At 38.3% G+C, this 25,014-nt stretch overlaps 1 protein-coding gene across 1 annotated transcript in view; it reads left to right on the top strand.

The window, feature by feature from the left end:
* PPP2R5A (protein phosphatase 2 regulatory subunit B'alpha) overlaps window positions 1–25,014 on the top strand; it is a 43,153-nt gene that overhangs the window by 3,655 nt on the left and 14,484 nt on the right. Inside the window, exons 2-3 of the mRNA XM_033144814.1 lie at window positions 17,489–17,685; window positions 24,705–24,806. Coding sequence (XP_033000705.1) covers window positions 17,489–17,685; window positions 24,705–24,806 — 299 coding nt within the window. The remainder of the gene's footprint in view (window positions 1–17,488; window positions 17,686–24,704; window positions 24,807–25,014) is intronic.

Genomic DNA, 25,014 nt, shown 5'->3' with positions numbered 1-25,014 from the left:
TTCATGTAGTCCATTAAAGTTGTCTATTATGTGGCAAATACTTTGAAAAATTATGTCATGATACCCCAAATAAGTGCAAGAAAGTAAAGTAGCATACTCAGTCTTCTATATATTACTAATGGCAACTACCCATGTTTCTTTTCCACATACCCAGCACAGAGATACATTTTCCTGAGTTTTCTGTGAATTGTAGGGAAGATGGGACAGTCTGCCTTCACCTTAGGTCTTGGCAACCTTTATTTCACTGTTTTCTGCAGGTCAGAGAGAATAGGGGGTCTCCTTCCTTTCCCGTTAGACTAAGTAGCAAGGTGTTGCACACAGCTTTTCCAAAAGGCATTGGTAGGGAGATAAACCACCTTTCCTTTCTCCTTGGTTCTCTGCATGTGCCGTAAACTTCAGTAAAAGAGAGAAGAGAGTGGTTGGTCGTGACTTCAAGTAGTAGTTGGCAAAGCCTAACAAAAATTTGTAGACAACTGAGCATGCTCTACATATTGAGGAATATTTCCAGGTCTTGTGACATTGTTGTCTTCCCTTTTGTCATTCTGAAGTATGTGTTGCTCTAGCTGGTGACACTAGTTTGTGGTCTTTAAAATGCATGACAGTTAGCTGTTATTGGTTATCTTGTACAAGCTATTTGCTAAGGAGTGCCTTAAAAATTATCAGTTTTCATTCTCTGTAAATTGAAGGAGAATAATAGATGGATTGTCTTAAATATGCTTTTTCTATACAAAGTGTTTATAAGGAATAGAATTGTAAAGCAATTGAAGTACCTTGTTCAGATATGTATGGGAAAGCCACAAGCACAACAGAACTTATCCCTTATTTTGCTGATCTTCAACTTATGTGCCACATTGCAACAGGTTCTTTAACAGGACTGTGCAACATATGACCCACTTAGCTGAATCTAATCCAGCAGCTTTCTATTGTGCCCAGTAGGTGCTTTGTAACTTCCCCTGCTTTTGCAGTTCTGGGCAAATGGCAAAACTACTCGCTGTTGGACTTCATCCAGGTGGTGGACAAGGGATACTAGTTATAATCATGTGATCAGATTTGCAATATGATGTGGGGGCACTATGGACTGGTAAAATTAGGGGAGTAACTGCTTTGTGCATTTATATTACAGGGCATACTAAATTGGGACTATTATGGTTCCATTTAAAGCACTTGTTAGGTTTACCCTTATAATTTAGACTTAAAATGTTACTGTCATTTCTTGTCCTTGTTTGATACCTATAGAATATCAAATTAAGAAAGCATGTTGCTGATTGAACATGCGCACCACGCCGCAAAACCTTTGGCACCACACCGCAATGTGCTGACTTTATGTTATGATGATGTCATGTGATGGTGCGGTGCATGCGCTCCAGCACTACAGCGTCAACTGGACCAGGACATTGCAGCAAAGGTGCAGGCCCCGGTTCAGTCGCTGCCATGGTGCCAGAGCACAAGAGGTAAGGTGATGGTCATGGCGTCTGGCATGTGGTGCACAGAGGCAGCCATGGAAGTGACACATGGTGGCCGCATTGTGTGGAGGCGACCATGGAGACAGCGGGCGGCAGGGGGTAGAGACTGGGCACCAACAGCCAAACCTTTGGCACCCAGGGCCCTAGGAAGATGGTGCCTATGTTAGATTAAATACCATTAGGGAGTTGATTTCATAAAGTACTGCACCCAGTGGTAAATCTGTAAGCACCGTGGAAACATTCAGGTTTTCAACTCTGGAAAAGAAAAAGAACAATTTGTTTAAAACACTGAAATCAAATCTGTTTATTTTAGATTGTTTCCAAATGAGGTTGACTCCTGGTGGAAACGTATGCCCTTTATAGTGAAAGGATTGGAAGTATGCCAAAGAATTTCAAGATTTGAGAAAGGTTTTTTCGGCTCAGGTTTTTTCCGATTTAAAAACGGAGTGTCCAAATATGGATTCAAGAATTTGCGTGACAGAAGTGTTCCGTACCTCTTCTACTCTCAAGGGAGATAATTCTGATATAATTGCAAAGCAGTTACTTTAACCATAGTTTTAGAGTGGGCAAACTTTTCAAAAACTCTTATCAAATTCTGTAGCTTGATAAATCCATCTGGGCTAGATTAAACTTAAAATGTAACATGAGTATTATACTAAATTTCAGTACAACCTAATTAACTAGATAGGCGTTTAATGATTTCTTAAAATGATACACTCGGAGAGGCTCCAGTGTAGTGCTGTGGAAAGCATTGCATCAACACAAGCAGATGGAACACTTTCCCCCCTCCCCGTGCATTGTTCTGGGGGTTCTGCTGACCACCCCAAGCCACTTTGGGGCAGAATGGAAGGGGGGGGGGAGAGAAAAGCCCCATTGTGCTAGCAGAAGTCATTACATGGCCTTTCGCTAGCAAGACTTATTCTTTGAATCTCTGCTTGTGACCTCATTTGCATAGCTTGGTAAGCCAAGCTGTGGCTTGTAGGGACTGCATAAATATGCAGTATCCCAGAGGGGAGCGCTTAGTTCTCTCCAGTCTTTTTTCATTCCCGCACTGTGGTGAGCTAAATCAAGGTTTAACTTAGCATGCCATTTGAACCTGGGCTCCTGGCTTAGACTTGGCAGATGGCTAGCAGGCTCACTGGAGGCCCAAACCTGGCAATACAAAAATGCTGTGGGTGCATGGTTCCCTCAATTGCCTGCTTTGGATGGGACCATACTTCCCCTGAAGTACCAGGTTTGTAGTCTGGGGGGTGCTGTTGAATAATTTCTGCTAGAGGCCCTCAGTAGCTAGGAGTGTGTTTTACCAGCTTGTGTTGGTAAGATGGCTACAGACATTTCTGGACCTGGGTAGCCTGGTCAATGTGGTAACCTCCAGGTTAAACTACAATGTGCTGTGGGGGGGGGACTGCTCCTGGGGTTGAGCAGAAGTGCAACTAGTGTAAAACACAGCAGCTTGACTGCTCCCTGAACAGACTTTTGCCATCACGTTACACTGCTGGGTATCTCATGGGCGAAGTGCCGAATGCTTGTACTGGTGAACAGAGTGCTATACATCTTGGGACTGGAATACCTAAAGGATAAGCTCACTTCTTTATATATGCAACCAACCAGGGTGGTGTTCTGCAGGGAGAGTTTTCTTGCAGATGCTATCTTCTCAGGAGGTCCATTTGTATGATGTAGGAATTGGGCATTTGCGGTGTGCTCTCCCATGGCCTTTTTAGCATCTGTTCAAGACTTTCCTTATTAAACGAGTCTTTCAAGCACATACTTTTATCCCAATTTCGAGTACAAAACAAAGTTTTTAATATGAAATTGGTTTGCATATGTTTAAATATTAAATAATTTTGATATCTTTCATGAGAAATAAAAAAGTTGAAAGTTTATTGATATCAGCTGAGCTTCCCTATAAGTATCCTTAGGATTTCAACCAAAGCTAGTCTGGTTATGTAACATCCTATGCCTTCTGTCGTATGTTCCATTCAGCACCTGCAGATCTATTCCACAAATTGTTCATAAGCACTAGGGTCACCTTAATTGTTTCTTTATACCTTTTACAGCTTTATAGTAAGTCCTTTTAGCCACAACATTGAGTGTTTTAGATACATGGGAAATGCTTGGCATTTTATAGACAAGGGTTTGAAATTGAACACAGTGTGTATTTTGCTGATTTAGTTGCTGCAGTGGAGCTATCAATATATATTTTGCTTTTATTTTGATAGACTGTGTTCCTTTATTTGTGTCCTGTTGCTTTGTTTCAGTAATGATTGGTTATTATGTTAATCGTTTTTAATGTTAGCCTCTTGATTTCTTAAGAAAAGGAAGGAACATATACATTCTTAAATTTTAGAAATGTGGATCAACAACTATTGTGTTTTTAATATGTAGGCTTTTAAGGTATTTTCAGTTTTATTAACACAGCTTTCACATAGCATTGCAAAGTTTCCATGTCTTCTAAACAAAGATACTATTCATAGCTTAAGTTCTTCAAGATGTGACCTCCTTAGAATGTCTAATTTTAAAAAAATACACTTTCATGAACAGTAATTGCTAAATATAGTGTCCATTGACAGTCTTCACATGCAGAAACTTTCTATTTTAATCTTCAGCATCTTCGTGCCAGCATAGTATTGAATTTCTTTTTCCATGTTTATTGCATTCAAGTTGAGTCAGATTGTAGTTGTGCAGGTGTTAAATTGAATAAACTTATTTATTTGAATAGGAGGGAAATATTAAATATTGTTGAAGGTTAATTGTCTTTATCTGGTCTGAAGTCTATTCATTTATAATAATTTAAACCTGCCTTTCATAGATAAAAACCTATGGGGGGTGGGGTAGAGTCCAGTCCAACCTACTGACTGGCAGCAATAATATCTTTAAAGGTTTTTGTTTGCAAATCTGTTGTCCATTTATCAGCAGATCTTTGAGGCCTAATTCACACAGTATTCCATGTTATAGAGGCTTCCTGCTGGCTAAAGCAATAATTGGTTCTGACATTTTCCATACATGCTATGCGTTTTCCTGTTCCATTCCTCTCCAGATGTTAATTATAAGTGGAGATCTTATCCTCTGGGCTTACATGTCATCATCTTTGTAAGTTCAGTCTTGTGCAATATAGAAGGAATCTAAACAAAATACAGTACCTAATGATACTGGTTACAATTCATATATTCAGCAGGGAAAAATGCTGTATGTGTGGTGTTGGAATAATTTGACCTCTTTCCTTGCACTACAGAGTACAAGAGGACTTAGAGAGTTCAGCAGAATGTCAGTTTATCATTTCTAATAATTTGTAATATTTGTTACTATAATTATCATAGCCATCACCTTGTTTATATATTTATCTTTTATGTGCTGGGTGTTGTACAAAAATAAAAAAACCCAGACTTAGAGAGTTCAGCAGAATGTCAGTTTATTATTTCTAATAATTTCTAATATTTGTTACTATAATTATCTTTTTTTAATAATAATTTTTATTGTTTTAATACATAACTACTACAAAATAAAAATATTAATTCACATACAATCATTCATATTTTCCGCCTTTCTGGCTTTCATAGCCATGACTTCCCTCAGACCTTCCACATGACTTTCAAATTTCTATCTTTTTAATCTATACATCTTCAATCTATCATTGCTTAAACTATCATATACTTAATGATCACTATAAAATTCGTAATTACAATAATATTTCTTCATTTATCTACAAAGCTTCTTGAAGTCCTATAAACGTATTCAGTTGAGTATCATTATCTTTCAAATAGTTCGTAAATTTAGACCAGTCTTTGATGAATTTCTGGTCCCGCTGTTCTCGGATTCTTCCCGTCATTTTGTCCAGTTCTGCATATTCCATCAATTTCACTATCCATTCTTTCTTTTTCGGTGTTTCTTCCTGTTTCCACCTTTGTGCTATCAAAATTCTTGCCGCAGTCACTGCATATTGGAAAAGTTTAACATCTTGCTTTTTAATGTCAGTGCCTATAATACCCATTAGGAAAGCTTCTGTTTTTTTGACAAATGTATATTTCAACATTTTTCTCATTTCATTATATATCATATCCCAGACACTTCTTACCTTCTTCATATGATAAAAGGTACCAACTTTTTCTTTACATTTCCAACACTTATTATCAACCTTATACATCTTTGCCAATTTGACTGGGGTAATATACCATCTGTACATCATTTTAAACATATTTTCTTTTAATGCACTACATGCAGTAAATTTCATTCCTTCCTTCCACAGTGTTCCCCAGTCCTCTAACATAATATTATGCCCAAAGTCTTTTGCCCAGTGAATCATCACTGACATTTGTTACTATAATTATCATAGCCATCACCTTGTTTATATATTTATATTTTATTTATGTGCTGGATGTTTTACAAAAATAAAAACCCCAGATCTTTGCCTGCCAATCCACAATGTAAAAAATGGAGGAGGGAGATACGAGGGGAGGGATGTTAAAAGAAGAGGAGAAACTTGAACAAATTGGGAGAGATCTTGTTTGTTTCTGAAGCAGTGTACTGTCCAGGGATCGCTCTTCCTAGTTGCAGGTGGCAAACAGCTGGAGTGATATGTTGAAAGCCCAACCCAATGAGTGCATAGGTTTAAACTCAGGGCAATACATAGCACCGTTTCCCTCTCCCTTCATTGTTGGTTAATACTGTCTCTCATGAAGCAGTTCACTGTGGGGTGAGATTTTATTTTTCTTGAAACAGCTAATGTGAAGTTATTGCAAGAGTAGCCAACATGGTGTCCTCCAGATGCTATTGGGAGTCTACAGCATCCCTGTTGGTTAGGCTATGCTTGCTATCCATGTGTTAGTGTATATAGTCACAAGCCTTGGAACCAGTTTTTCTTTCCTTTTTTTGTATTTGTAGTAACTTAGTGTTCAAAAGCTATTTAGAATGTTCCCTCACTTAGAAATTAGCTAGCGTCTCTTGCCTACCCCCCCATCCTATGCTAGTTAAAATATAGACTATGGACTCAGGTACATTCATAAAGATAAAGTGATTTATATGTGTTATAACACTGATGGCACTGTAGAGCCCCATCTTTCACCAATGGGATGTCCCTGTATGAAGTTTAGAACGCATTTAACTGAATCGCTTCTGTGATTTTTCTAGATCCAGCCTACAAAGTAATTGTCGTGTTTGAATTGTCAGTATGCTTATATAAATATAATAGGATTATTCCAGAAGTGGGTTATTCTACTCTTATTGAAAGACCCTAAGTATGCATTTAAAACTTACATAAGAACCTTTTTTAGCCTTGTGAAAATGGCTGGTATGGCTGTCTAATTAGTGCCACATTATTCTTTCAGTAAATATGTCATATTAAACAAATACATAGTGTATGAATTGTAGCCCAATTTATGATAATCTTTCTAGGAATATGGTGAGTTTTAAAATAATGTGTTGCATCCTTTGAACTGACTTCTAGTAGGACAGTGAGACTTTCTGTGCCTCTCTGCTGTCCTGTGTGCTGCTCAAATATGTTCTGGAGGGTTGAAGAACTCTGAGCAGATTTTGAGGATTGGGTGGGTCTGCAAGGGGAAGAGAGGAAGGGGAATCCTTAATGTACAAGTGGAAGTCTGTTCACATGATTTTGGATTTCACGCAGTTCCTGATATACTGTATTATCATTGTTACTTTTATTCCCCACAGTTCCTGTTCCTCTTGGAAAGAGCACAGTGCAGCTTTCAAAAATGAAACATTAAGCAGTAAAACAGTGAAATATAATATACAATAAAAATACAGTATAATGCCCATTAAAAAGTTGCACATGTGTGGGCAATTCCACTATGAACTGAAGGCATGAAGAAACAAAAAAGTTCCCAATTGCTAATTGAAAACAGAGTGAGAGGGGGGAAACCAAATGTCTACAGGGAGGGCGTTTCATTAACAGGGTGCTCTGCTTTATGTAGTTGCCCTATGGACTGTAGTCACCAGAGGGTCTCACAAGCAAGGCCTGCCTTGCAGAAATCACAACTGTTGGCAGGTACTGGCAACCAGTAATGTAGGCTGAAATAAATTTATGGCTATATTTTGAAGTGTTTGCAATGTGTGGAAAGATGCTTGAGGAGAGTAGACAAGCCTGTTGGTGATAAATCTTGCAGCCAAGATAGTTTCAAAATGTCACACTGCAGCCAGGGTGTCCTTAGGCCTTTGATAGAGGCAAACTATGTACCATCAGTTGTGAGTGATAGTGTTTCTTGCACATTGTTGGTCTTAAAATATTTGCTAGGATGCAGGATGCAAAACAATCTGATCAGGAAGGCAGTTCTTATGAATATGCATAGATGGTATGGTAGAAGTGAGAAGGGCTTATATAAAAAACTCAGCAGCCCTCTTGTTTCTAAATTGTAAAAAGCTACTTTGCAGAACAAACAGGAACACTGCACAGTGCCTGTGAAGGTGCTGCTGATGCCTTGTGCCAAAACCCAAAGATTAGGTGGTCACAACTCGTAAATAAAAAAGAAGTAAAGGGATGGATACTAAAATCAGTGAATCATGTTTTTCAATGTGCCTCACGTTATGCTGCCATTTTTGCTGTGGTTGCACCCGTGTTTCCACAACAACAGCTAAAGCTACAGAAAGTTTATGTATGACAAACCTATTTCAGTTTTTTAAGCACTTAACTTATGTAGAAGTTTAATGCTTGATTTAGACTTTTTAAGGTCTTTAGAATATTTGAATTTTATTTCTGTAGACATGGATGAGAGCGGCAGGCAAGAAGAAGAATTATTCCAGTGTGCCATTACAGTGGTACCTTGGTTCCCAAACTTAATCCATTCCAAAACCAAAGCGTTCCAAAACCAAGGCGTGCTGCTTCCCATAGAAAATAATGCAAAATGGATTAATCCGTTCCAGACTTTTAAAAGCAACCACTAAAACAGCAATTTAAAATGAATTTTACTATCTAATGAGACCATTGGTCCATAAAATGAAAGCAGTAATCAATGTACTGTGCTATAAAATAAATAAGACAGTATTGTAGATTATAAAAATTTATCTATTTTTCTTGCGTGCACTGATAATAGTCATTGTTTGGATGGGGGGGGGGGCTTTTATCCATTTCTGCAATCGTACAATCAGTCAATCAATCAGTAGCTGAACTGCGTTTCACACAGTCACAAAAATGAAGTCATAAGCCACAGTCACAGTCAAAAAACCAAAAAAGCCACACAAACAAAACCGCAAACAATTAGCAAAAACAAAAGCTCCAAATAAAATAAAATAAATAAATTCCTTCCAGTAGCACCTTAGAGGCCAACTAAGTTTGTTCTTGGTATGAGCTTTCGTGTGCATGCACACTTCTTCAGATGACACCTCTGTGTTGCGTGGGTGCTTGGGACTCAACAGCCAACAGACTCAACAGGAAGCCTCTGATTAGCAGCAGGGGACTCAATTCACAAATGGAACACACTCAACAGGAAGCGGAACAGGTTCTGCTTCTAAGGCAAAATTCACAAACCAGAACACCTACTTCCAGGTTTGCAGCCTTCTGTTTCCAAGTTGTTCATAACCTAAGCTGTTCTAAAACCAAGGTACCACTGTACAGTAGGGTCTAAAAATGGAAAACGTTATTCAGTATCTTTCAAATGGTAAAGAGGTGACTAAAGCTCTTAAGCCTTTACCTTAATAACATAGGCTATGAGACTGGGACAAGTTATGTTGAGGTACAAACACTTCTGCAAGAATAGCAACAAAATGCATGATTGCTACTGCTACCTATTCTTTCTTCTCCCTAACCGGCTGCTAGCTCTGCTTCTTCCAGCTTCATTGCTCAGCAGCTTAATTGCATATGAGAAAGCACATGGCATTCATGCCAGACTGCAGTTCTCACATATTTACCACCTTCCCCAATCCCCATCCTCCAGTGCCCTGCAGATTATGCTAGCTTTCAAGTTAACATCTGTCATGTTCTCTTAGGCCTTGCACATGTCTGGAAGCTCTGAGGGAAACCAATTATATCAGTAGCAAATTCACAACAATTTGAATTGCTAAGTTGATATATGTGGGTAACAGGCCATAGATTTGGTTTACCTAAGGTAGCCTATATTCAGGAAATTTGGTAGGCAAAATTCAGCAGGATTTACCATGAGCTTGTTACTGACAACATCAATGGATAAATTGTCAGGATGTTGAAGTGGGTATGAAATTGTAAAGCAAGCACTTCTCATTTCAGTGTGTGTTGAATAGGATAATTGTTTAGATATATATCAAGTAAGGACTTTTAAACTTGCCCAACTATTCATAGATGCATTAGGTATTCAGTTTGCCTCAGCAACAGGAAACAATGGTTTTGTGTGCTATCTTTTGTACAATTGTAACTTTCAGAACTTTCAGAACTTTGGAAACTGAAATACTCAAATCTTTGCTGATCATTTTTAGTTACTTGCTTTATACCCTGCATTTTTCTGAAGAATGGTAGGGTCAGCCAGGGAAAATCTTAATAATATCCTAATACACTTTTTTGAAGTAGGCTTGTGAATACAGTGGTACCTCGGGTTACATACGCTTCAGGTTACATACTCTGCTAACCCAGAAATAACGCTTCAGGTTAAGAACAGAAATCGTGCTCTGGCGGCGCAGCAGCAGCGGGAGGCCCCATTAGCTAAAGTGGTGCTTCAGGTTAAGAACAGTTTCAGGTTAAGAACGGACCTCCGGAACGAATTAAGTACTTAACCAGAGGTACCGCTGTAGTTACTTATCTTACATTTCACGCACACTATATGTATTTATGGTCTATTTGTGACTACTGAAAATAAGCTGGAACACTGAGAGAAGTAAACTTTCAGAGAGGTGAAAGGCATAAAACGGTGGTCAACCACATTTATTGGCAATGAATCCATAATGGTGTGAAATGGCATAACTTGGCAAAATGCTCACATCAGTGAGAATGTTCAACTTTCCTGTATCGTTTCTGCACTTCTGTTGTGCTGGGTAATCAGACTGAGAACATGGCATTTTATATTCCATGTAGAATAATTATTTCTGGAGGAAATTCATCCTCGTGTAATTCATCTGAGTTGGAAAATGTCTATGCTGAGAAGGTTATTCCAATTTCATTGTTCTTCCCACTTGCAGACCATTCAAATGCTTGTCCAGTGTTTCTGCTATAATTGAATTCACAGGTCAATTACATGCTAAGGTTAGCCTGCAGTCCTTGATACTGCACAGTCCAAATAAGAAAATGAATGAATGAATGAATGAATGTGCTGTATCTAAAAGTATGACTTGTGGTATAACCTTCTTAATTATAAAATATTTCTTGCCCCAAATGCTGCCAACTGTGTAAAAAAGAATTCCTACCACATTTCCAAGAGTTAGTATAATTTTTATAAACCTTCAATTACCTAAGGGTTTTCTTTGAGTGCAATACACTTTGAGTGCAATACACCAATCCCTACCTGATTAGTGGAGGGGGAGGAAATCAAAGGCAGACAAAGAACCAAATCAAAAGCCTTCCTGGCCTTGAATCAGCAGGATAAAAGGGTGTGGCAGTTTAGTTCCACCTGCTCTGCTTTCCATCAGTAGCTTTCCCCCTTCCTTCCCACTGGTTTCCATGGCTACAAAAAAGAGGCATCCATGATTAGGATTAGAGATGGAGAGCTACAATCCTATGACCCCCTAGAACAGGGTTCTCAAACTAAGGCCCGGGGGCAGGATGTGGCCCAATCGCCTTCTAAATCCGGCCCGCGGATGGTCCAGGAATCAGCATATTTTTACATGAGTAGAATGTGTCCTTTTATGTAAAATGCATCTCTGGGTTATTTGTGGGGCATAGGATTTCGTTCATTTCCCCCCAAAAAAATATAGTTTGGCCCCCCACAAGATCTGAGGGACAGTGGAATGGCCCCTGCTGAAAAAGTTTGCTGACCCCTGCCCTAGAACATTTTCACAGGGGCCATAAGGTTGCACCCTAAATGAATTAATGACATAGACATACCAGATCCAGGTGTTCTGATTTTCTAGAGCATTTCAATCAGGGGTTTGGCCTCTCTGATGTGGTCCAGAGGAAAGCAGAGCAATAGAAAGAGGCATACAAGATGCCATTCAGCTGTCTTCAGGAGTTTACTCTGGATTTGTGTATGGTTTACTCCTTAGCCTTTCATTCTCCCAACAATAGCCTGCAAGGCAGCAGGGGTTTAGGATCATAGTTTCCCTTCTCCTAGATGGGCTACCTTCCCAGGTTGACAAGCCCCATCTGCCCCTCACTTCCCTCCACAGCAAGTGCAGAAACAGCTTTCTTGACTGTTGAGCCCATTCTTGGTCTTGTTTGCTCAATCTGCTGGAGCCTGCCTTTGTACGCAGGGGAAGTCCCTAACTCACTGAGGTTTTGAGATCCATCCCTCACCTGGTTTGGCTAGCCAGTCAAAGCAGCTTCCCCAGGGTGTCACCACTGCCACTGTTGACAACTTCAAGGAGCCACAGGTGAGGGGTGTAGCTGCTGTCACTTTTGGCAGCTTCGAGGAGTCACAGGTGAGAGCTAAGTGCAGTACACAGAGATGTGTATTGTTCCTTTAGCAGATATGTAGGAAATTATAGCCAGTGCAGCTGAATGTGTTTAACTAGCCAAGTTGTGTATTCCTGGTAGCCCTGCTCTAGGAGTGTATACTTACCTTTTTTGTCTGAATTTCCATTTTAAAATGTTCTTATGGAAGATTTGGATTTCTTTAGATCTGTCTAACTGCATACCTAAACAACCAGACTATTGCAGGGATGGCAGGAGCAGACAAGACACAAGATCAATCAAAGCAGATTTTTAAATAGACATTTGGGTAAACTCAGGGCAGCACTCTGGAACACACCAAGATTAGTAGGGATAACTTAATGTGTTATTTAATTAAAAGTTGTTTAGAGGCGAATCAACTCCATTTCAGTGGCTTAAGAAACATGTTCTGTGCAGTTACAATCTCCAGAAATTGAATGCTCAGAAGATCCATATTGAATCTGCAGAAGATGTTCAGTTACAAGAGACACACATTAATATGTTAGCAGGGAGAAATCATGCATATTTGGGTGCAGGAAAAAAAATGGTTTTAGCCAGTGATTTTTAAAAAAAATCTGTGCAGACTCTAGATTTATTCAGAGATTCCTACATTAAACTCTGTCCTAAGAACTCACATTTATTAGTATGAATTCTAAAGTAGAAAAGCTAAGTATACAATCCTAGTGCAACACTACCAGGCATATATAACTTGGCTAGTTAAATGTTTTTACCTGTGTTTGCCAGCATTTCCTGCTTTTCTTTTAAAGTAACAGTGCACCATACTAGTGGTAGTTCCCTTCACAATTTTCATCAGTAAAAGGTACATTTCTTCCTGTTATGTATGCTATCACAATGTTTATCATAGTGCTTTGGTAGAAAGATGTAATAGCTTTCTATTCTTGCATGATGTCGAAGTTGGATGAAGCCTGTGAATTTGCAAATAGCTCCTCTCTGCTTGTACCTCAGTGCTTCTCCATTTTTTCTGGCTATCCTTGTAGAGGATGCTTTACATAGGATATGGAATTATGCTAATATTTGTCCTTTGAGTGTTTTATATGTTTTTCTTGTGTTGTGCTAGTGGAAGAAAATGAGCTCCTTACATTGTACTCCTGCAGGCAATATCTGCAGTATGTCAAGGAAAATTAACTGCTTCACAAATTCTCTGTCTTTTTATGTGTTGCTGGAGAGGGTTTTAGGATAGGTTGGGAGAAATATATAAACTTGCCTGGATTCTAGAGAAATTGACTTGAGAATAAAATAGAATGAAGTTTTACTGGAGGGGCTGCAGAAAAAGGCATTGTGGTTTGAGTTCTGGACGCTGATAAATAGGGGTTGTTTTTATGTGCCTTCTTGGTAGTGGCACCCACCCTGTGGAATGCCCTTCCATCAGATGTCAGGGAGATGAGTAACTATATAACCTTTAGAAGATATCTGAAGGCAGCACTATATAGGGAAGTATTTTTATGTTTAATGTATTATTATGTTTTTACATATGTTGGAAGCCACCCAACATTGTTTGTTTGTTTGTTTGTTGTTAAACATTTTTCTCTGAGCCAGTATAGACTCCTTGCTGACTCCTTTTTAACAACTTGGGAGCCATATTTGGAAATGTGCTTTCCATCTTCGAAACCTTCCCCTCGTTTTGAGAGAATGTGGCAGTGTTGTCACAGGAGTGTGTAAAAGTAGTTGTTGAATTTTTACTTGCGGTATAATGTTGGTGGGGCATGTACTTGCATATATTGTCGAAATTAAGCTTTTGATCACTTTGGATGTGTTGAGAACAAAATGGTGCCCAGGCTGCTATATGAGGGCCATGCCATGTCAATTGATCTAGGGATTTTAGCTTACCATTTTATATTGCTTTCCTTTTCAGTGTCCTAATAGTAGTGTAAGAGAAGGTCCCAGATCTCAGTTTTACATATATATATATTTTAACCCATTTTTGAGGGTTTGAAATTTTAAAAAGTGTCAATGTTGGCCTTGCCGGACTACACAATAACCTTAAAAGCTCAGCCCAGAATTGGGATATTTCAAAACTAAAAATACCATTGTCTTCAGACCTTCATGGGGTTTAATATGATATGGCACATGATGGACTTTAAATTTTAAAGAAAAATTACTGCATCTCCTTTAGGTGTTCTATTTGGGCTTCATAGAGCCCTAATTAAAAAAATAACACTGAAAGCTAAACCGATTGCTGCTATGTAAGCTAGAAGAAGAAATAAGCACAGTAGGCAATCAGATTTGGTTTGGTTACTATTTTAATGGCTGAGACTTTTCACTTATTGACCAAGTTCACACAAAGCGGTAAAGCAAACTTATGATTTAATGAGACTTAATGAATGTGTGGGTTTCCGGAGACGAGTTGGCATCCACTTCTTTCTTTCTGGTCCTTTTTTACTCCTCAGGCCCAGACCTGCCGCCTGAGGTGACCAACCTCACCTTGCCTCATTGGAAGACTATGCTTGAGCCAAACCTTAGCTTAGTTCAGAGGACTGAAGAGAAGCATGGTCTCGCTAAGCCAATATTTGGCTTATTATATCATGGGAATCATCTTGCTGTCTCAATGCTCAGTTTGACAAATGTTAAATTTGTACTTGAATATTTGCATTGCATTTGGTTTTGTTTTTTTAATTTTATTGTAATGTTTGTTTCTTTTCATTTTAGTGTTTCTGGTTCCACACTAGGACCCTCAGATAAAGGGTGGACTATAAATCAGTTCATTAAATAAAGCAAAATGACTACATGAAACTCGGATTTGATATTGCTTTGTCCTCTGCATCCTCTTCCTTGAGGGAAACATCTAATCTTGCAGATCTGTACTGGTAGAAAAACATTGGAAATATTAATTTAGACAAGGCTCCAGGCAGCCACTGCTGGCTTTTATTACATGTCGTAAGTTTTCATATATGCCTACTCAGGTTCTACTACTTTTCTAGTATTAAAAAAAAGAATGGAAGCTTGATGAATAGAAGCCAAGGCGGGACCACACAAATGCACTGATTGGCACCCACCCCCTCTGTGCTATTGTAACTGTTTAATTTACGGCACAAACTAGAAGGAGGAGTGTAGAAAAAAGGCTTGAAATAAACTGTATACCAATTTATTTAGAATATAGTGGTCTTTGTACGTTGTGGCCATTGAAAAGCTGCTTGTTAGTACAGTCGTACCTTGGAAGTTGAACGGAATCCGTTCCGGAATTCCATTCGACTTCCAAGCTCCTGCAGCCAATCGGAACCCGCAGAAGCCCTGTTGGACATTTGGCTTCCAAAAATAGTTTGCAAACTGGAACAGTCACTTCCAGGTTTGTGGCATTCAGGAGCCCAAACATTTGAGAACTAAGCTGATCGAAAACCAAGGTACAACTGTATTGGTGAACTCTCTGAAAATTTATATTATGTTGCTTGGGAGGGAGGAGTAGACTATAGCCAGAGATGGGTATTGGGGCCCTCCTCATAGGAATCTTTTACCCCATGGAGTGCTTTACTTGAATTGGTTCTCAGCATGGTGATAAGTGTTTTAACCAGTGTTAGAAACTGAGATATGAAAGCTAGGAACTAAATGACACCTTAAACCTAGGTTATGGGCACAACAACGGAATGTCTAGGCACACTTATTTTATAACCAGAATACAAAGCTGAAGATGAATGAACTGCAGCTAAAATACTATGTTCATTTTTCACATGGTCTAGTCCTTTCCCCGCCCACCTTTCTAATATTCTTAAGAGGGTCTCTTCTGCAGTCTTCAGAGAGTAGCTGGAAGTGGTGAGGCAGAAAAAGGTCCTCCTTTCTTTTCCCTCTGCAGTTTTATTTTGAAATCTTAGGCACAGTACTGCTCCCAGAGCTCAGAAACTGCTCTCACTAATGAAATTCCCCATCGCAAAATGTGCTGAGAACAATGGGAGTTTTGAATGCTGGTTTTAATGTTCTTTATGGTTTCCGTGCGCTGCTCAGGTTTCGCCTGAAGCGGCTTAGTCATGCTGGCCACATGACCCGGAAGCTGTACACCGGCTCCCTTGGTCAATAAAGTGAGATGAACGCCGCAACCCCAGAGTCGTCTGTGACTGGACCTAACGGTCAGGGGCCCCTTTACCTTTATGGTGGTTCCAATTTTAACAATAAAGATTGTTGGCAGTTATTGCTCACTGTGCTACAACTTGTGATGTGCTCATGACACATTTGTACAAGTTCCCCCCGCTCATCATTTCCTTAAAGTGTGGTGGTATAGATATGTAAACATGTTGTGAGTGTTTTGGAAGATAACTGCAAAATGATTGCCCCTGTGATATTTTTTTAGCAACAGTATTTGCTATATACTGTATTTGATCCTATGTTTATATTTTGTTTGTGTAAGAACTGTAAAAATGTAAATTGATGATAAACTGAAAGGGAACTTTCTCTGCTTAGGACAGTTTGAAGTTTTAATGGCACGTTACTAGTAAAATTAGTTGAGAACACATAGCAGCATGTCATGAAGTATGACATTTTTTATATTTTGCATGTGATACTCAGTTTCAGTTTAATCTTGTTTGTAGGTTAAACTGAGAGGGTGCAACTGTCCGAAATTGCCCAGTTAATTTTATGGCTAGGTGGGAAGTTTGACTGGGTTTCTCTCCAGTGGTTCTCAGAAGGTGTGCTGAACCACACTGATGTGACAGGAGAGGATGACAAGTGTGGCCAGAAGATTCAAGGACAGCAATATTTAAACATTTCAGCACAGCACAGCATAGCATAATATAGTATAGTAAAGTATAGTATCAAACTAATATTTTTGTTTGCAGAATATGTAGCTGCATTGTTTTATACTTTCTGGATGTCCCGTGATCATAGTTGTGTTCTGTGTTATAAATCAAGCTTTGCTAGGAGTTCTTCTATTTTGCTTTCCAATGTATTTTTTATCAATAAAAAATCAGTGTGGCATGAGAAAATTGTAGAATGCTGGTTCTGTATTCCTCCTCAAGAAAAGAACCCTTGCTCACTAAATGCATGGGGAATTTGTACTGGCTGACTGTAGCAAACCTAAGAGCCTGTCCTAGAGCCTGGGAATACAATTTTCCTCAGGATCATGGAAAGAGGACCATATCAGAATTAGAAAAAATTAAACATATTAATATATTACAGCTCAGCTAGTGTAGCTGAGCACATACAGTGGTACCTTGGGTTAAGAACTTAATTCGTTCCAGAGGTCCGTTCTTAATCTGAAACTGTTCTTAACCTGAAGCACCACTTTAGCTAATGGGACCTCCCACTGCCACTGCGCCACCAGAGCACAATTTCTCTTCTTATCCTGAAGCAAATTTCTTAACCTGAAGCGTATGTAACCTGAGGTACCACTGTATATTCTGCATTACTGATGGGAGAAAAAAGGGACTCCATACATAAGGTAACAATTATATGTCTGCTAATAGAACATTGGATTTGATATTTCCTGCTTGGTGTTAGTTTGATGCTGTTGAGATGGAAGTTATACTGATTTCTATAATTTTACAGGAATTTAAATTCTAATTCTGCAGTCTTTTCCCCTTTATAGATGCCACCTCAAATGAACAGCAAGACCTCTTCTGTCAGAAGTTACAGCAGTGTTGTGTATTGTTTGATTTCATGGACTCTGTCTCTGACTTGAGAAGCAAAGAAATTAAAAGAGCAACACTGAATGAATTGGTGGAATATGTTTCAACACATCGTGGTGTGTTAGTTGAATCAGCATATTCTGATATAGTGAAAATGGTAAGTAAAACACCTGAAGTATACTCTTCTTAGAAACATTTAAAAATGACACCCAATATTTTTTTGCTAAATATAATCTGTGTTCTGTATTAATTTTTCTATGGCAGAACAAAAATTTTGCTAACACTACCTGTTAACTTGCTGTTAAATTGTAATGGATTAAAATTGGTTACATTTAGTTGCATGACAACCATAGACTCCTAGGTGACAAGGATGTAGGGATGGGTTCATTGTTCCTCTTTTACTGCAGAATGAAGGATTAGAGCTCAAAGGTTATAGCTGGAGAGAATAATGGCTGGATTTGGATGTCACACTAAACTATGGTTAAGTGAGATACGGGCACCACACCCAGGAGGAGGAGTTTGGGAGCTTTTGCTTTACCACAGCTTCCTGTGTTAGCTAGACCTAGAACTGTGGTCAACTTTAGTTGTGGTTACTTTCAGATAAGACAGGTTCAAAAACTGCTGATTGCGTTCTCTTGTTTGAAGCTAATCATATTTTATATTACTACAGTTTGTTTACACAGTCTGTACAAAAACTTCTGTTAAGCAAGCACAGAAGCAGAAGCTTCTACTGCTCCTGGCCACACAGGAGTGGGAGAGGTAAAGGTGTGTGAGAGCCAGACTAGGGCTGTTCATGTTTCCCTAAGCTGTAAGAGGCCAAGAGAAAGTTGCTAAACATCTTCCTATGTTTCCAGTTGCAACTGAAGCAGGAAAAGTTCACAGCTTGGTCAATAGATTGCTTTTGCTCCAGCTACTTTTATACCTCAATTTTCTCTCAGTAATTTCATACTCTTTAGAAATCTCTTCCTAGACATAGAGTTGTGTCTCAGAAGAAATTGTAGCTTTAAACAGTCATTTCTCTCCCTCCAACAACAGCAGTTTAGTTTGCAGCTCTTTCTCCTGACATCACATTGACTCTGCACTTGTTAGTGCAAAACAGACAGTGCAAAGGAACAAATGCTGGCGTAAAAAATGTTTGCTTGATTTTTGAATGTGCACGTGTTCCTTATTCATCATGAGGAGGAGCAAAACTGCAGGAAAGAGAGGGCGAGGAAGGGAGGGAAAGAAGTGAAGAGAGTTAGTTGGGCTGAAAGTGACAAAGGAGTAGAAAAAGGAACTGCAATAATGTTGGAAGCAGAAGAAGGAAAGGAGGGAAACTAAGATGACAGAGAAGGTTCAGAAGGAAGATTAGAGAGAGAGGAGAAGGTGAAGAAATCAAGAAAACAGCATAGTGTAGGGAAGAAATAATAGCAAGAATTAGAGTGCTAGGGTGGTTGCATATGTATAATATAAATGTATGGCTGCCCACTGAGCTCCTCCATATTGGCTTCTAATGATTTGCAAAAATGTTTGTCGCTTTCCCCACTTAATATGAGATTTTCTGTGGACTTTGTAGCATGTTGGTCACACTTGTAAAGTTACTTAGGCTGTGCACACATTAACAGCTTAAACCCCCACCCAACTGCATTTCAGATTGCATTTCCACAGTGTTCATCAGTATAGTTGGATGTGTTTCCAAGTCACCTGCTTTCTCTCCACACCAATGGCTGGAGAAGGAGCCTGGATGTCTTCTTGTGTCTTGCATTTTCATATTGGATCAAAGCTGGGCAAATGCAAAAAAATGCAGAATTTCTCAAGAAATGACAGGACAGATGAAAAATGTGGCTAAGGTTGTGTGTACACAACTTCACAAACCAGCAGTCGGAGAGCACTGAATGCAGAGTAAAAAGAAGTATGTACACCACAACCTTAGTCTCAGCATAGTTGAAGGAATAGAAGTGGAACACAAAAGTGCACATATTGGTTAACTATATTGGTTAACTATCTTAAATTTAATATTATCGAGCAATGGTCAGCTTTTATTTCCTTTTAGGGATGACTATTTAGAGTCCAACAACATTTTATATTAAACATGTCAATTAGGATCTGACTGACACTTTACACCTTTTTTGTTAATGCTTGTAAATGTATTGTTGAAATCTTGCTTGTGGTTATTGAAGTTAATGGTAAATCTGTTGTTGATTTTATTGGCTGTGGATTGCACCCATTGTTTATATAAATTTACAAGTTTAATCTTTGTCTTCAGTTTCCAGATGGATAGCACAGTTAGTCTGTTGCAGCAAAAAAAGAAAGTGCTTTGGCATCTTGAACAACAGCAAATTCACCATGGCATAAACTTTCATGGATTAAAGTCCACACCATCAGTTGCTTTATCTTTAGTAACTCTGGCATTATCATCTACAAATTCATAACAGCTGATGACAGCCATAAAATAAAGTGGTGGAAAAGTGGGCAAACTGCAATGTTGCTCGCTAGGAGTGTCGATGATGCTGGCCAGGAATCCTGGAAAAAGCTTTGTTTACCAAGTAAAAACATAATTAAGATGATCAAAGAAAGATGTCTTGTTCCTAAACAGTAATCCAGATTTCAAAAATCTTGTAAAAATAAATGAAATCAATTTTGGTAGGTTTTTCAGGATATCTCATAAGAACATAAGATTAGCCTGCTGGATCAGCCCAGTGGCCAACCAGGGAAATATGCTGAAAATGAGCACGAGCACTTTCCCCTTCCATGGTTTCCAGCAGCTGTCATTCGGAAGCATTGCTGCCTCCAACTTTGGAGGTAGAGCATACCCTTAAATAGCTGTCTGTGGACAAATGCCGGCTCCCTCAGCCTGAAAGCGAGATGAGTGCTGCACCCTATAGTTGCCTTTGACTGGACTTAACCATCCAGGGGTCCTTTTTAAAAAAAATAATGGCTAGCCTTCTCAAACATAATAGCAATGCATGTTTTCTTTTCTCATGAGAATACATCAATGTAATACCAATCTGAAATGTACAGTTCTGGACCAAAACTTTTTGTTTCATGTTAAACTTTTTTGTTTTTAGAAATTGTTTTGGTAACATTTGAGTATATGCAATTTCATAGTGCATATACTATGATTAGAATTTCATTAATTCTAGAAATGACTGAAAACCAAATTACGTTTCCCATGTGTTCAACCCGGGTCTTTGAATTACATATCATATTAGTTTCTTGCTAGGTTAAATAAACTTAGTTAAAACACCCTTGTGACACCTTGAAGATTTAAAGCTTGCTCTATAATAAATCTTTTAGTCTTTAATGTGCCCCAGTTGTTGTTTTTGCTTCAGCAGACTTAAAGCTTTTCCTACAGTAAATCTATTAGTCTTTACGGTACCTTAAGCTATTGTGTGTGTTGCAGCAGACCGACACAGCTACCCTTCTGGATGTTGACAGGTATTCAGATTATAGCAGGACTGGTCCCAGCTTCTTGGTGTGCTTGTTAGCTTGTGTGTGTGTTCACAGCATACACAAGGTTAAAGATCTATAATGCAGTGCAATGTTAGATTATTAATATGTATTCAGTGAAGACCTGCAAAATATGTAAAAGACCTGTTACATTTTTAGTGTAATGCAGCTCCTTCACAAATTAAAAAAACAGAACTAATCACTTTTTGTAACTGGCGTAACAGTAGCTAGATAACTTGAGATTTTTAAAAAGTGCAGTTCTTCCATCTAGTAATTGTACTTTAAAACAAAGTAGTAAACTGCAGAACACTTCTAGTCATTGTTTTGTGCTTGTGGCACATTGTACTAGTCTTGATTATGGTTGATTGCTAGAATCTTCTGTGGGGTTCAGGACCTACCACCTTGGGTTGGAATTTCACCACTGACTACTCTTAATTATAAATAACTATTGCCATCAATATGTGGAGTTGCATCCACAAAACAGTTTATGATGCACAGCATTGTTCCATGCCTCTCACTTCTCACAACTTATCTGTTTACACTGAGTATACCAGGGTTAGCTGTGAGGATCATCTTTATTCTGCTTCCACGTAATTTCATTTGTGAGATCTTTTCATTAAGTGGGAATGAAACCGCTGCTCCTCCTCAGCGCTTTTTGTCCATACATATATGAAAGACACAACTCATCCATAATTCATTGAATAATGCACAAGGAATATCTCTTAGAAATACCCAATTATTTTTTGTAAAGGAAATTAGAAGTCACGTTTCACAACTTTTTACAGTGGCCTGTAAACATTATGGTGGGCAGCTACCATGGTCTGAGTATTTGCAATGTCCGACAGCCTCATGTGTTCTCTTCATTATTCTAGCCCCTTGGATGTTTCGCCTCCACTTAGCCATGGTTTACCATGACACCTGAACTTGCATAACCTTAGTAACTGCTAAGCCACAGTTTAACTGTGCACTCTTTCAAAATTAAGAGAGATCAAAACAAGGATCTCCATGTTAAAATCTGGCTTGAGAGCAAATTATGGTTAGTAGCAATTATGACTACTCCAGTTCAGATGTACCGATATATTTATTAATAACACTCCTAGACCTCTCTTCATTACAAAATAATCACAGAGCAGTTTCTAAAATTATTATAAACAAGATGGACAACAATTAAACAACTATATGACATCAGATGTGGGGTAGTGAGACACCTACAATGGTAGGAGCATATCCAGCAGCAAGCCAACAATAAATTTCTAGGGCAGACGAAACCGATACTTGCATTCCTAATGCCCCCAGACAAATAACATGTAAGATTCTCTTTCCGAACAGATATTTTCCTGAAATTGTAGTTCTACACTTGACCTTTCATTCCTTATCTTCAAAGATGCTTTTCACAACAATTTCCGTGAGAGGTCTGGGAATTTATTATTATAAATTGTAAAGCAGAGGCACATTGTGCCTTCACAGCAGCAGTTAACGTATTCCATTAAAACAATATTTCATCATATTGTCCTTTGTTTCTCAGCTGTAAATTAATCAGCTTCTTTTTAGCACCAGCTGTCAAATTCACCTTGAAAGTGCTCAACCCTTATGATACATGTGAAGAACATTTACATTCATTTAATATAACATGCAGCTAAACTTTATACACTTGAAACCTCTGTGAAATTTGAAAGCTGCCTACTTCAGCCATAGATTTATTAAGGTTTTGGTACAGAAACTAGAAGGTTTTTGCTCCTGGCATTAGTATAAGAAGAAAATGTGAAACTGGCAGCATGAGAATTCTTTATCAAATCTTGAGCAGATAAGGAGACTGAACGTGTGTAAATACCATGCCAAAGTCAAGAGAATAGTCTGATTGTCTGGATCTGTGCCCACTGTTGAACAGAACTTGATTTGAAGTGCTGGATTCAAACCAGTAATCCATGACAACATAACCTACCATTTTTCTTGATCACTTTTCCCCTGTAGACAATATGCTAAATATCAGCCCCACAGTCTATGAAGAGAAGCATCTGAAATAGTCTCCTTTCTAACTAATAATTAGAGAGCATGCAAGCAGCATTTGTTTCAGATTTCAAAACCAGGAGAAGCAGAAGTATGATCACTGGACAGAAGTGGTCACTGGGGCTTCACAGACACATGGAAGTAGCAAAATGCCATCTTTAATATCTTCTGTTCCCTGCCCTTTACTCCAGTGGCTCCTTCTTTTGTTGACATGTTTATTTCAAGTGTCAATTTTTGATGCTATACTCACTCTATAGTGCTATCCACCACTTCCCATCTTCCATAGAATACTTCAGGGTATACTGAATTGGACTGTTGCTACAGGAGCTTCGACACCCTTTTCATTACTAGCCTCCTCCCCTGGGCTTGTCCTTTATCCTGCTTTGCATCCCTACTTTCCTTATGTTCCACCAATCTCTTGCTATAAGTTTTCCATTGGGACATTTTTGCCCCAGCCTTAATTCCAGTGTCTACTTCTTGTTCCTTTATTAATATAATGTGCAGAAAGGGGGGACGGGACCTGCATTATTTGAAAGATTTTTACAAAGATGGATGGCCACTTACCATCAAAGAGATGCAAATTCATTTGGGAACTATGGAAATACCATGGCTATTAAGTTACCAATGGAGGTCCTTTTTAACAAATTCCCAGGTTAAAAATGAAGCCACAAGACAACTAATGAATATGAGAAAATAATCATTGAAGAAACTATAATGACAATAGGATTAATACATTTTTCCTATAAATCTATTATAGAGATTCAATTTTGCCCTCAGTGAAATTTGAGAAGGTGCTGGTTCTTGAATTGGAAGTTAAAACTTGAAGAAACATGGAACAGTGTGGGGGGTAAAAGTGCCATATAAATCTATATTGGCAACAAGAGAAAGAACCCTGAAAACTGTACATGACTGGTACTAATCTAAAACCAAACAGATCTCCCTTACATCGGAGAGGATGTACTATTAAAGGGACATATCAGCACATGTGTTGGGAATGTCCAAAAACTGAAAGGTTTTGGAAAAATTTATTTACATAAGTATTTTAATTACAAGGCAAACAGTTTCCATGACTTCAGGACTAGCTCTACTTAATTTTTATAGTCTTGATATGTTACAAATTAGAAATAAAGAATTCATAACACATCTATTAACCACTGTAGGAACAACCATTGCCAGGACATGGAAATCATTACAATTATTGACTATGGATCAATGGTATAATGTAATTTGGTAAACAGCATTATTGGAAAAACTGACACAAAAATAAGTAGCAATAGGCCAGAAGAAACACAACAATGTTTATGCATTTTGTGATTTTGTTGATTATACAAATAATGAGGCATATGGCAGAACAGTATCCATGGTTTACAGTTTGGTGTGCATGAAGTATATATTTTAACTTTCCATTTTCTCCCTTACTCCCTATAAATTCCTATAAATTTAAAAAAATTGCATTGAAAATCCTTTTTACTAATGGTCAACAATCCAAGCATATACACTATTATACGTCATTTCATATCTGTAACAATTTATATCATAACACAACTTGTTAATGCAGTCAGAAATGTTTATCTGAGCATATACTGTTGTTTTAAATTAATTCTCATTTTATGTAACTGTTGCAAGTCATATGTCTAGTACAATAAACAAATAATTAAAAATATATAAATACATTAAAATAAATATTTCTGTCCTTTGGGCACAATTAAATTAGCTTAAAATGTATCTATATTCTTCCAGATTGGTTCTAATATCTTCAGGACACTTCCACCAAGTGAAAATCCAGATTTTGATCCAGAAGAAGATGAACCTACGTTAGAAGCTTCATGGCCCCATATACAGGTATATTGTTCCTTTGTATAACTATTTGTATTCCCAAATCATGCTGTTTCTGTACAGTGGAACCTCGGTTTTCGAATATCTCGGCTGACGAACATTTTGGAAGCCGAACACCAAAAACCCGGAAGTGAATGCTTCCATTTTCGAATACGCCTTGGAAGTTGAATGACTTCTGTGGTACATTTTCCCATTTTCACCATTCACTTTGTTG

Source organism: Lacerta agilis, chromosome 3 (assembly GCF_009819535.1).
Source record: "Lacerta agilis isolate rLacAgi1 chromosome 3, rLacAgi1.pri, whole genome shotgun sequence".
NCBI classification, from domain to species: domain Eukaryota; kingdom Metazoa; phylum Chordata; class Lepidosauria; order Squamata; family Lacertidae; genus Lacerta; species Lacerta agilis.
Note: the sequence above shows the minus strand (reverse complement) of the source record. Positions and strands in the feature narration are given on the sequence as shown.